General features: G+C 40.2%; 1 protein-coding gene across 2 annotated transcripts in view; it reads left to right on the forward strand.

The window, feature by feature from the left end:
- The window catches only part of pde4ba (phosphodiesterase 4B, cAMP-specific a), a 203,624-nt gene that overhangs the window by 49,045 nt on the left and 140,663 nt on the right, over positions 1-13,916 (forward strand). The window contains exons 3-4 of one of the 2 annotated variants that reach the window (XM_084909579.1): positions 6,215-6,453; positions 9,573-9,626. In XM_084909579.1, the coding sequence (XP_084765705.1) occupies positions 6,215-6,453; positions 9,573-9,626 (293 nt within the window). The remainder of the gene's footprint in view (positions 1-6,214; positions 6,454-9,572; positions 9,627-13,916) is intronic. The other variant, XM_084909580.1, reaches the window with a different exon arrangement.

Here is a 13,916-nt window from a genome sequence, read left to right on the forward strand (position 1 = left end):
TCTGGTAATTGTTTTGAGTTACATGTGTTTTTTCCCTCTGTATCCTTTATGGATCTTACATCACCATCCTTCCTTTTTCCCGTCTTTATCTTATTTGGTTTTCAGTGCAGTTCTTATCACTATTATGCTTCACATTACCTCTGTGTATCTGCCATCCGCCACCACCATTTATTCTCGGAGCTGTCAAAGAAAAGCATTATCTGCTCCTCCTTGCTGACTCCTCTGGAGCTCTTCCCACATCCCTGTAAAGCAGTACTTACTCTATTTATTTAAAACATATTTACATATGGCACAGCACCAGAGTCAGGTCATAAATCAATTTTTACTGCTTTGTATTTCATTACATAGTGCCTCTACTTTTTTAATGTTTGCTGTCAATTTATAATTTGCCTAAGAGCAGTTGCCATGCTCATTAGTCTTTCAGCTGTATTTTCTAAAAGCATGGTTTCCCTTTATCTTCAAGAGAAAGGGTCAGAATTCATTATTTGACTGAACATTAAATTATTTTAAAAAATGCTGAAGAAGAAATAAATCATCAGAAAGCCCATCTATGTTCTGAGGCAATTAATGCTAATGTTGGTGCCATTTTAGATGGACCATTTCATAAAGTTTATGAAGCAATTATTTATTTTTTAGAGAAAAAATGAACAGCATTGCCCTTGCATATTTTGTGTAGTGACATCAGAAATATATGGAAATAATAATCGCATAACTAGACAAAGCAAAGCCACAATAGCTGCAGCCTGCTATTTTTTTAAATTAAATAATTGTGGGAAATGATTACGCAGAGGAAAATTGGTTTCAGAGGTGCAATCCACATATGTGTGACACCAGTGTTAATATACACAGTGGTGAGCAGCATGGTTGTACAGAGAAGGTTAGTGAAATGGAATTTATGCAAACAGATTTTCATAAAGTCACGATTACAGACGAGCATAATCCAACGAAACCGCTAAAATACAAACTTGGGTATTTCTCATATCTATACTCACCGGCCCCTTTGTTAGGTGTACCATGAGTATTGACTAGGGCTGGGTTTCAATTATTGATTTTCCGATTAAAATTGATTTTAGCTTAAATAACACGATATCAATTCATTAAATCCTGAATCGATTTTTAAATATAAATGTATTTTGCCAGAAATGCCAGAATCTCAGGTTAAAGCTTTTATTTCAACAACCACCAAACAGCTAAAACAGCAAATGAGAGACTGGTTCCACGCTTTGCGTGGATCTGAGGCATCAGAATCTTTGAGTTGTCTGCTTTCTCACCCGACGGCACGTCCACCGGGCCTGAAAGCCGACAGCTCACAGATTCTGATGCTGCAGGTTTCATCACTGTATGACCAAAATTTACTGAACTAGCAGCAAAAGATCCAAACTACGCTTCACATTTGATAAATATTGTCATTAATTCCCTCCTACCTTTGCTGTTTTTCTTCCAACTCGATAAAATCACACTTCCTGCACTGCTCTCACTCTATTTCTTTTTTCCAAAACTTACCTCTGACAGCAAAGCCTTATTTCTGCTGTTTAATACCGAAGAAATTTAAACTTTTTAAAATTAGACCAAATTGCAAAATGCTTAGCTGTATATATGGAGCGACTGCCTCTCCCCCTCCCTCTCCTGCTGCTACTTCAATCGTGAAACTGATCAATGATCAGCTGATCGGCTTTTCTGTCGCGAGTCCGTCTCTCTTGTTTGTTTTTGGCCCATTTCGCGCCAGAAAGAGGAAACCAGCGGCTGAACAACAGCAGCACTATTAAGCTTGATAAGCTGTTGTTAGAATTTATTTAATATTACTTTCTACACCAGGATCTTTTTCTACGCAGCTGACGGCTGGTAACTGTGCAGGGGCGGATCTAGCAAAGTTTAGCCAGGGGGGCCGATAGGGCATGAACAGGGAAAAGGGGGCACAGAGACATACTTTTCTTTCTTATTCTCATTTAAAATGTCTAGTTTTTAATAATTAATTATCTGAATCTTACACCCAAAGTTTTAATCTGATGTAAAAAGTATAGAAGTCCATTACTGTATATAGTAACTGTTAAGTCTAATATACCCTAGTAAGCTGTAGTACTTTTTCCTTTGGGAAGATACCATCTGTGCAGTTCTGTTGAAGAAAGATGTTGAATCTATTTAATTCTTCTTCTTGAAAATAATTGATTTTTGTGTATTTTGTTTCACACTGCATCAAATTAAAGTTGATTACGTCGATTAAGCATCATGAGGTGGAGGGTGATTCCCTTTTTTTTTTTTTTTTTTTTTTTTTTTGCTGGGAGTTTGCAACCTTATTAATTAGGTTGCTTACTCTTAAAAATACCAGAATAGGGAGGATGGAGCAGGTTTAACTTTATTAGATTGATCAGTTTTGCTGAACTATGAAATATTTTGGGTGCAGTGTATTTTTTGCATACAGGTATAACAGAATGGCTTTAGTGTTTTGTTTGTTTTTTTAAACTATTAAAAAAACCAGTTTTAATTAAAAAACACACTATATCGGATTCATATCGGTATCAGCCGATATCCAAATTTATGATATTGGTATCGGACATAAAGTGGTATCGTGCCATCTCTAGTATTGACTGCTCGTTAGCACAAAATGACAACAAGACCATCTCCTCGATACACAGATGGTCTTTGGTCTCAGCTGACTGCAGGTTTCCCCACGTGATGAAACGTTTCTCCCACTGAAAACACTACGTCTAGATGAACAGAATTCATTTTCTGGGGTTTCCTTAACTGGATGATTGGGCATGCATCAAGACATTTAAATCATAATGTCATTAAATCAAAAAAGAAGGTCTAAGCTATTACTAGTAAGGTGTACCTAATAAATTATAATGAACACACCATTATTTATAGAAGAATGTAAAGACCTAAAGGGTAACAAAAAACACAAGCAATGAAAACCTTGCTAATGTAAGTGTTTCTGCGTAGATTGTAGGGAAATGTTGAATAAAAACAATGGTGTAAGTCAGGGGTGGGCAATTCCAGGCCCCGAGGGCCAGTGTCCTGCAGGTTTTAGATCTCACCTTGGGTCAACACACCTGAATCACATGATTAGTTCATTACCAGGCCTCTGGAGAACTTCAGGACATGTTGAGGAGCTAATTTAGCCATTTAAATCAGCTGTGTTGGTTCAAGGACACATCTAAAACCTGCAGGGACACCGGCCCTCGGGGCCTGGAATTGCCCACTCCTGGTGTAAGTGGAGGACATGAAGGAAACCATGAAACTGGGGCAGTGTCCTGTAGACAGTCCTGCCCTTAAACCAAATGAACTGCTGCAGCATGATGTGAAGATGGATGTTCAATGAAGACACCAGAAATATGAAGATCCGTTTTATCTTGATAAATTGTCCCAAATTACTTCTCCTCGTGTAATAACAAGCCAGATTCTGCGAGTTCACTCATCCAGTGTGTTCAGTTAAGACTTGCAGAGTAAAACTGTTTGGGGTGTTTCCAGCTTAGTTGTGTTTGTCTCTAAATGTGACTTAGATGAAGACCAGTCTGCATTCGGGAGTAATTAGTGCACCAAGCGACAGCTCTTAGAGCAGGATAAGAATTAAATATAACGAGCTGAACCCAGCTGGGTAAAGTTTACAGACACAAATGAAAAATGAACAACTGCTAATAGCAAAACAAAGAGATGATTTCTACACAATGGATAAACAGAAGCTAAATCAAGCTTTCAGTATCCTTGTTTGCCATTAGCACTGATTGAACAATCAGGATTTGTTGGGCTCCTGGAAGCCACAAGGGGAAAACAAGTCATTGCCCACGCGGCTAAAAGTAAATGTGCAGTGAAGTGAGGTTGTAGCGCTGCTAGCGATGCGTTGTTAGCTTGGTAATGCATAGAAGCCACGCGTAGGCAGAGGGAGGCAGCTAGCCAAGAAGAGAGGTGGTGAACAGGTCGGTAAATACTGACATGACTTGTCACACTTTATATTTCCGCATTTTAAAATGTCTCACATTAGCCGAGCCATGAGAGATCAAGACAGCCCATAATTTGGCTGTGGTACGGGATAATTGAGTGTCACCGTGGCATGTGTGTGTTCCAGGTGCAGGTGATTTCCATACATGCCGCTGCTTCTTACTGACTTATCGCATGATGTGTTGATGCTAGGTGGTGTTTTAGTCACAGCTGTTTTAGCTGCTACCTTCAGCTACCTGAGTGGGAGACACAAAATAAAACATTCAGGAAACAAGAGAGGAAGTATCTAACTTAACTGAATGATTGTTAACATCAAGAAAAAAACTAGTTTCTTGAGAGGTGTGTGAGATATTTGACAGATATGTCAGAGGATATCAAAAGCGTAAACATAAGCTGTTGAGACGACAAAGACGGAGAAGAATAGCAGGCAGTTAAATATGACTACATAGTATTTCAGAATCACAGTATTAGACCAGCAGCAGCCTGAACAGCTGACACAAGATCGGATGGATCCTCGTTTCGTGTTTTGACCACACCGTGAAAGAGTCACAGCAGGAACTGAGAGACCAGGAAATGTTTTTCCGGTCTTCTATTGTTCAGTTTTGGTGAGCCTGCGGCCTCAGTTTCCTGAACGGTGTGGTCTTCTGCTCTGGTATCCTTCAAGGTTCCACATGTCTTCTTTGCACCTTAGTTGTACCAAGTCGGTATTTGAGCTGCTGTTGCTTTCCGATCGTGGCTCAAGAGTTGGGCGTTCGTCTTGTAATCGGAAGGTTGCCGGTTCGAGCCCGGCTCCGACAGTCTCGGTCGTTGTGTCCTTGGGCAAGACACTTCACTCGTTGTCTACTGGTGGTGGTCAGAGGGCCCGGTGGCTCCAGTGTCCGGCAGCCTCGCCTCTGTCAGTGCGCCCCAGGGCGGCTGTGGCTACAATGTAGCTGCCATCACCAGTGTGTGAATGTGTGTGTGAATGTGTGTGTGAATGGGTGGATGATTGTGTATAGTGTAAAGCGCTTTGGGGTCCTTAGGACCAAGTAAAGCGCTATACAAATACAGACCATTTACCATTTCCACTGAGCTCGAAGCAGTCATCAGCTGATGCCACTCGCTGAGTATTTTCTTTTTTCAAATCGTCCTGTAAATCTTAGAGATGATCATGTGGAAAAATCCAGGTAGATCACGAGTTTCTGAACGACGTCAGCCCGTCTGACACCAACAGCCTCGCTGCATTCAGTCATTTAAGTTCTCTTTCTTTTAAGCTTAAATTTCAAAACTTACATTTAACTACTGATTTTATCTACTGTTCTGATTTTATCTGTTTTGATTTTATATACTGTTTTGTTTGTTTGTTTGTTAATTAGTTTGTTTGTTTGCTTGTTTTAATCAATTTTAAATCATGCTTTTTATTTGTTTTTGTTTCTAATGTCTCTGTAAAGCACTTTGAATCACCTTGTTGTTGAATTGTGCTATACAAATAAACTTGCCTTGTCTTTCTTCCTCATTCTGATGCTCACTTTGAACTTGAGCAGCTCGACCATATCTACTTAGCTGAATGTACTGAGTTGCTGCCAGGTGATTGGCTGATTAGATTTGCGTTAACGAGCAGTTGAACAAGTGTACCTAATGAAGAAGCCTGTGAGTTTGTGTAGTTGATGTGCATGCTAGAAAATCTAAGTACATGCTCAGTTTTTCTCTCTCGTTTGCTCATTAACACTCGTCAGGCTCTATCATGGCTTTCAGAGCTACGTGTTAAATTAGGCAGTGCAGCTGAGACATAAACATGGTTTACATGCCGTGCAATCAGTTCACTACAGACGGCATACGCTACAGTAATAAGGCAAATTATGTCTGTAAATAAAGTGGATGAGCTGAAGCTTCAGAGGAAGAATGAGTGAAACTGTAAATGTTCACAGAATAAACAGCTGCGTTGATCTTGTTTTAAATGTACGTGAGTATTAGAAATATGGAAACTGACACGTTTGTCACTCTTTTTAAACAGTCGAGTTTTTTTGTTTGTGATACTTATTTCTTTCTTAGAATGCAGACGCTGTATCAGGTCACCGATCCACTGTATGGTAATAGATTTGAGTTTTAGTCAAAAACAAGGCTATGGCGCCACTTAGTGGGCAAACATGTGATGAACTGGCGAGAACAGGTTTGTGGGTTGGTGATAAAGTTTAATTTCTTTTTGCTCTGTTTATCTTTTTAGTAGAGAAAATGTTTTATCTTGCTTTAATTTTTTAAATCTGTATTTTTAATTGTTTTTCTTTCTTTCTCTTCTCAGGACAGCAAAGAGCCTCCGGACTGCTGCCTCAGTGAGTCTTTCACTTCCCCTTCCTGCACTCTAGGAGTCGACTTGCGCCGAGGACGACGGCGTTTCTCGGGCAACCTGCAGCTACCCCCGCTGTCGTGGCGTCAGGGGGAGAGGTCACGGACGCCTGACGGAGAGATCATGACGAGGCCGACATCCCTGCCGTTTGGAGCTCCTCCCAGGATAGACATCACACCGGTGGATCCTGAATGGTGAGTGGGCTGAAACAAAGGTGGTGTACAGTTAATGTTAATCTCACAGGAAGAATACTATGAGAACATTTTGTCTTATATGTTAGTGGAGTAGCTCTTGCAACATATGCTATGGCTGACTTTGTGTTTTGTGCATTAGGGAAGGGTTAATGAACATGCTTCTTCAGGTGGTTTCTGGGGCATCTGGCATGAAAAAGCGAGCTCTTGTTACCATGTTGCTCTTCAGGTTACATTGGTCTAAGTGTGACAGAACTCCACATTTACACAGTGAGTGAGTCTGTAATGCCTCAACACTGACTCGTGTCACAGAAAGGCAGTGTTCTAGTTCCATGATAAAGACTAAACTATAACATACTAAAATCCAACAACTGTTTGGTTTCCTTTAACACTGATAAGACAATAATTCACGCTTACAGTTTGTCAAATTGAGAAAATGATCAACAGCTCGATTCATTATTTCAATCATCGAGTAGCAGATGGTTCGTGCTGTCCTTAATCACGTAATTCTGGGTTTGACTCCACCTTCTTTGTGGAGTTTGCGTGCTCTGTCAGTGTGGGACTGCAGCATTCCTCCCACGGTGCTACAGTCATGCATGCAATATGGTTGTAAATCAGGTGCGAGTGTGAGCACGAAGGGCTGTGTGTCTCTCCGTGGGCATCCCCTGCGATAGACTGGCGACCTGTCCGTGGTGCACGCCACCTCACACCTAATGAGAGATGAGATGGTCTCCAGCCCCCTGTGAATGAAAGAAGTGGTTAAGAAAATAGACAGGTGGATTAAAACGATCATTTATTTATGTCTGATACAAAGTAATTACAATAAGTTGTTACTTATTGTTACACTGTTATACATTTAGTACTTTAACGTCACTTTAAGCTACATTTAGTTGCTCTTACAGGTAAAAATGTGCTTTACAGTGTGGAATCAGTACTTCTGTGTAAATAATAGGATTACTTCTACATAACCTCTACATACATATCTGCCTTCTAGTTGATGATTCAGTTCCTTTGATTAAAATGAGCTGATAATAAATATATGCATGGCACTGAAGTTTGAGGTTAATGACATATTTTATATTTTATAATACACATATTTTTAAAGCCAGTCAAGCTGTGCTTAAGTGTTATATAAATGTGGGTTGAATAACTAATCTTTGCAGACAAGCATCAGCAAAATGAATCCTCAGCTGTAGAGAGTACAGAAACCTCTCTGCATCAGTGTGTGATTTTTCATGTCCCATTAACGCTGATGAAGATGATGCCGCCTCTTTACATTATTCATGCACTCGGCCCACAGAGAAAGTGCATCCTGGTGCACACCGGGCACTCGTTCACAGCAGGAGGCACAATGTGCAGTTTCAGATGACACGTACACAAACGGCGTGTGGCTGGGTTTTGGTTGGAAGCCTGTTGTGTTAAATTCAGATACACTTTTGTTAAGCTGGCCAATCAGCCCTTACTGGCTTTTACTTGAGTACTCTCAGTGAATTTGATGTTAGGAGAGATAAATCCAGTTAAGGCACACTTGAGTATGAGTTGAGTAGTGCTTACTTCTCTTTAGATAAATGGATGTTGAAAGGCGGATGCTAATTAGCAATGATTGGCACTGAATTTAAGTGTATGTGTTTATGTGTGGTGTATGGATGCGTATGTGTGCTGCTCCATAGTGAGTCGACACAGTTGTAGGTGACGGAGGGCTCGATGTGGCTACAATGATTTGTTTCTCTCAGAGAGCACATGTGCCTGTGTTTACAACAACAGATTGTAACTTTCTCCAGTTTTACACCCAGATAAAGTTTCAGCCACACCTCATGTCTTTTTTCATTTTGCTAGACAAGTGGGAAATACAGTAAGTGCAGCAGTTTATAAAAAATCTGCAAACACAGATATAAATAAAAAGCATAAAAAAAGGTCCGGGCTCTGGTGAGGCCAATCCATGGCTGATAGTGTTCCCGTATGTGTTTTCCTATTATGGAATACTTTTACTGCATTGGCACTGTTCTTGGGATCATTGATTTTGGGGCAAGCTGCCAGTAATTCCTAAAAATACACTTTAAGATGGGTCTGTTTGGTGCAGAGTCTGAAATGTGTAGAAAAAGCAATCAATGTCCAAAGAAAGACCTTCACAAACGAGGAGTGGCTTGGGACTTTCACACAGTACTGTAAACAGTTGAAAAATGTAATAGTTGTATTATACAAATGAAGTAATGTTTCTGCTATTAAAACTGTCTGTTGGGAACTCTGCAAGTCTAATTTTATTGATATGTTAAATGCTGAAAAAATCTAGACAATACAAATGATCAGGAGAGATGTAACAAAGTATCCAAGGCAAACTATTCAGATTGTTTGTGCTGTTAAACCTGTCGAACTCCAGTCCTCGAGGGCCGCTGTAAACTTTTAAATGTGTCCCTGCTGCAACACACCTGAAGAAAGTTAATTGGTCTTTAGCAAGAATTGAGTGCATGCTGAGGTGGCAACCCCCTAACCGTACTCAAGTACATTTAAATGAATGTAAGTTTTTGAAAAAATGTTCATTAAAAAATGAATCAAGTGGCTGAATTGCCACCTCAGCATGCAGTCAAGTTCTACAGAGCCTTGCTAATGACTTAGTTATGCTATTCAGGTGTGTCGTAGCAGGGACACATGGAAAAGTTTTAGGACTGGAGTTCGACACCGATGTATTAAACCAACAGTCCAGGCCGCTTTTCTCTGAAACATCAAACAAAGCCCTGCATGTGGATGCTGATGTACAAAGTCCTTGTTTGTGGATTAACATGACTGCGTGTTTAAAAGTGTTGTACCTTCTCTTGTAACCAGCAGAGTGCAGTGTGTTAGTTCGAGCTGGATGCACACATGCGGATTAAAGAGCAAACATGGTGTAAATGCAGATATTCGGTGCACTGGATGGTTAAATGTTTGTAACCCAGTTTACACCACTTTGGACATTTGTGATCTGATGTTCATCGAAACACCTGATGTTATATTGTTTGGAACAATTGTAATAAATGACTCCAGCAGAGAATTCAAAATATGACGTTTGTTGCTGTTTTTCTTTTGAATTTGACAGCTCTGAACATACTGTAGATATTTACTGCATTTATTTTTGTTTCTGTTAACAGCGACTTTACTGATGGCAGCACAGTCCACTCCTGCAGCCACAGGCTTTGTAGCAGGTGAGGCGTGTGTCAGCTGTCAGTAACCTTGGTGGCAGAGGCAGACGTGTTTCCCTCGTGTACTCTTCCCTCCCGGCTCTCTTCTCTTCTAAAAGCCATTACGCTATGCTCCCTAAATGTTGCAGTCAGCACAACCTTCCTCAAGTCTGATTACTCTCTCCCCCTGTGAAGCCATGAGCTGGTGGATGTGTGCGCGACTGTGTATTGTATGTGTTTACATGTTTCTATGTATATCTGTCTGCAGTGCAATTTTAAATCCAAGTCGACAACAATTTGCCCCATCCCTCCTCTTGATCCCATCTCGTTCCACTCGTACTTATTTAAGTGCCTTTCTCAGTGACTACGAGGAGGAGGAGGGAGCAAGAAGTTATTTTGGGATTTTAATTATTTTCCTGCTGATGTGCACAATTATTTTCAAGCTTTGAGTGCCTCGTGCATTGATTGTTGAAATTGTGTGTGTTTGTGCAACTGCGCATAAGAACCTCTGCTTGTAAAGATGGGAGCTACAGTAAATTTGTGTCTTATGCATGAATATGTGTGCAGCATCAGACCTTAAAGAGAGCCTATTACCCTCATTTGCACCTCATTTTCATTCTTGGATCTTAGCAAAGGAGCTTTGTATGATTTATACCTCGAAATAATCCCCATTTGTCTCGTATAGCCCCTCATATTCATCCACTGCCAGCTGCTCTCCCTGTAGGCCACCCTTACTTTAAGCTAACGCCCTTCTGATTGGCTTCACCCTTGAATAATAAGGTTTGATCAGCAGATGGGAGGGACTCCTGTGCTTGCAGCCTGACTTTATTAATGATTTCTTCTTCCTTTGACTAAAAGAAGTAAGTAGTTAATGCGAGCCTCCACCACTGTAACATTAAACATGTGACAGCGCACGAGGGAAAGCACATTAGTTCCCCTTCAGTGTAACTGTAGCTGTGATACTTAGTGCATCCCAGCTGAAAAGGTGATGACTGGGGGCAATTTAAGGATGCCAGAGTTGTGACATGTGAAGTTGAGCATAAGAAAGGCGATTAGCTGTTTTGTGTTCATTACATATTGTATGCTGACTAATTTGCATGAAGGTGAGGGGTGTCTGCACCAGAGATGAAATATGATAAAGCACCAAACTAGTGTGCAATTTTCATGATGGGACAAATTCTCCTGAAACTTTCACAGTAACCACATATGTTTAAAATATGGGTTTTCTGGTCAAATATTTTGCCTTGTGTTGCTCAGAGTCTGATGACTGAGGTAATGATTGGCCAAAAGAAAGTTCACAATGGATCGACAGAGCCTGCAGGTCTGCGTAGTTCTGTCTCGGGTAGCATGTTTGAAAAGACCGTGCAATGCATTTCTTTCTTTACCAGTTAGAGTGCAATAAGACGTTTTACTATGCTATACATTTTTTTATGCTTTGAATTTTTACTGTACTTGCATGGCTATAACTTCTATCAGTGATGGATGCTTATACATCCAGCACATAATAGAATACTTTGATTCTGCATAGTGCATTTAGCTGTTTCAAGTTAAGTCAGTGGTATTTGTGATGTATGATGACAGAGGTTTTCCCAGAATGAGTGAAATTTTCCATGTTGAAAGTCTGTTTAAACTTGATTTGGAGCTATATTTATTTTTTATTTCTATTTTTTCCCCATCGTGTCAGAGCGTCACTGGCCAGATTATGACTTGTCTGCACTCGGTGTACTTTCTTTGTGTGATGTGTTTTGAGCGCTGCCCTCTACGGTGGTGTCCCAGACGGCTTTTGTGTGGGTGCTGGTAATCTTCACGGCCAGGAGGCAGAAATTGGATCTTGCACTTTTCATTTTAGCAAGCAACAGATGAAGGCAGGCAGATTATGCACTGTGGCTGTAGTTCCAGCAATTCAGTTACCTCCAGGAAGAGCGCGTGGAACATTCAAGATGCTTCTGATGATTAATCATCCTTTTTTTTGTAGCTGGTTAAATGTTATACATACTTATTTGTAAACATGTACAAGTCGTGCACGCACAGTTTCATCAGCTCTGCAGGTTTTTTGTTCACTGCCAGAGGGAATAAAAACGCTTGTGTAGTTACCTCAGATACACTGACAGATTTTTGTTACATGGCAATCCTCTCATGTCCGAGTCTGGCTGAGAATTAAACCTGAGAATATTCTAGTCTGTTAAGCTGTGAAGTGACAGAGACATGGAGTTTTTTCTTTTTTTAATCTGTCTGCTTATACTCAAACATCCCAGAGAGAAATCTGTCATGGATATTATTTTTCACTCTTATCTAGGAATGTGTAACAATGTCACCTTCAAATAATAATACTCTTTGTTCAGCCTTCTTTCTAGATTAATTTTAGGCTCACATTGTCGTTTTCGTCCTTCTTTTTATGTTTATTTCTGACTTCCTTTTTTCATTTCAATCGTCCACTGCTGTAACTTCAAAGTATAAATAATGCAACACCTCTTTTTAATTACCTTTCATGCTTTTTCACACACGACATTTATCTGCTTTTTTGTGTTTGAATCTCTCGTTCCGTAAACCTTTGTGTATCGCTACAGCTCTGTAAATCTAGGCCACAATGCAGGATTGTTTTCACTAATGTGAGAGAGATGGCGTGTGACAGGGGGAATAAAGAAAAGAGGGTTTTATGTAGCCTGAGGAACGACATCAAGAGCTTTCTCAAGACCTAAATACATCCCTTGCAACCTGTACTACAATTATCTGACCCCTACGCTCGTGTAAGACCCCCTTCCCTGGCAGCACACTTCTAATATTGTCTAGCTCAGGGTCTCATTGTGGGAAACCAAGTGAGTAAAGGTGCATGGGACGAGAAGAGGCGTCTTTCTTATACGCTGTGAATTATGGAGAGTGACAGATAGGGGTTTGAGGGGAAAGTATACTAGGAAAAAATTAAGCCAATACTAATTTAGCAAGTTAAAAATATGTGAACAGAAACATGTCAGTATCTATCCATCCATTTTCCTGACTGTGCATCAAACCAAGGTCACGCTGGGGCTGGAGCCTGTGCTGGATGTCAGGTGGATACATAACAGCATATTCATGAATATATTCATTTATTTTCATCCTAGAAAAGCACTGATCCCAATCAGAGCTCGTTTCCATCTGTAAGAACTGTTGCAGCAGCAAATATGCCAGCTATCCTAGCACCGAAGTCGCCACAGTTTGAAAAGAGAAGTAAAGCGAAGCAGAGCCTTAGGGCTGCTTTTGTTTTAATGCATTTTATCACACTCTTAGTAAGATGTGTGAAAAACACTCTTCCCAGGATCCTTTAGGCCAAAGACACATCTATAAATTACTTGATCAGCATTTAAAAAAGAGAGAGATTAAGTTTTTTCATGATGAAAAACAAGAACTGCTCATAAATGTAAAGATGAAACAAAGAATTTAAATTGTAAATTCTTTATTAAATTTATTCTGGAGGGGAGGGGGGATTCCCAAAGAGTCGGTGTGTTTATGCTTTGGTCTAGAGTGAAATAGCTTTGTCTGTATACCAGCAGATAATCACGTTATTTATGTATTTATTAGACATTGATGGTCTTGGAGAATAAAACGTAATGTCTAGTAATCCCCAGATTAGTTTTTCTACTGTCTGGTTCTGTGCAACCAAAAAAACCCGACTACTGCATTTATTGACTTCAAATTGACGCTATAAAAAATAACAAGCTGGTTCAATTTAAAATAACCTGTAATCTAGAAAGCCTAGAAATAGCACCTTCATTAAACTGAAAATGTTTAGTTGACACATATACATGTATGTATGGGAGTTATTTTAATCTAAAATGATAAGCCGAGTTAACAAATAACAACACTGAGAAATTAGCCTAATTCAATTCAATTCAATTCAATTTTATTTATATAGCGCCAAATCACAACAAAAGTCGCCTCAAGGCGCTTCATAGATACAGAGAAAAACCCAACAATCATATGACCCCCTATGAGCAAGCACTTTGGCGACAGTGGGAAGGAAAAACTCCCTTTTAACAGGAAGAAACCTCCGGCAGAACCAGGCTCAGGGAGGGGCGGCCATCTGCTGCGACCGGTTGGGGTGAGAGAAGGAAGACAGGATAAAAGACATGCTGTGGAAGAGAGACAGAGGTTAATAACAGATATGATTCAATGCAGAGAGGTCTATTAATACATAGTGAGTGAGAAAGGTGACTGGAAAGGAAAAACTCAATGCATCATGGGAATCCCCCGGCAGCCTACGTCTATTGCAGCATAACTAAGGGAGGATTCAGGGTCACCTGGTCCAGCCCTAACTATATGCTTTAGCAAAAAGGAAAG

Source organism: Perissodus microlepis, chromosome 17 (genome assembly GCF_051167445.1).
Source record: "Perissodus microlepis isolate ML-2025 ecotype Zambia chromosome 17, ASM5116744v1, whole genome shotgun sequence".
NCBI lineage: Eukaryota > Metazoa > Chordata > Actinopteri > Cichliformes > Cichlidae > Perissodus > Perissodus microlepis.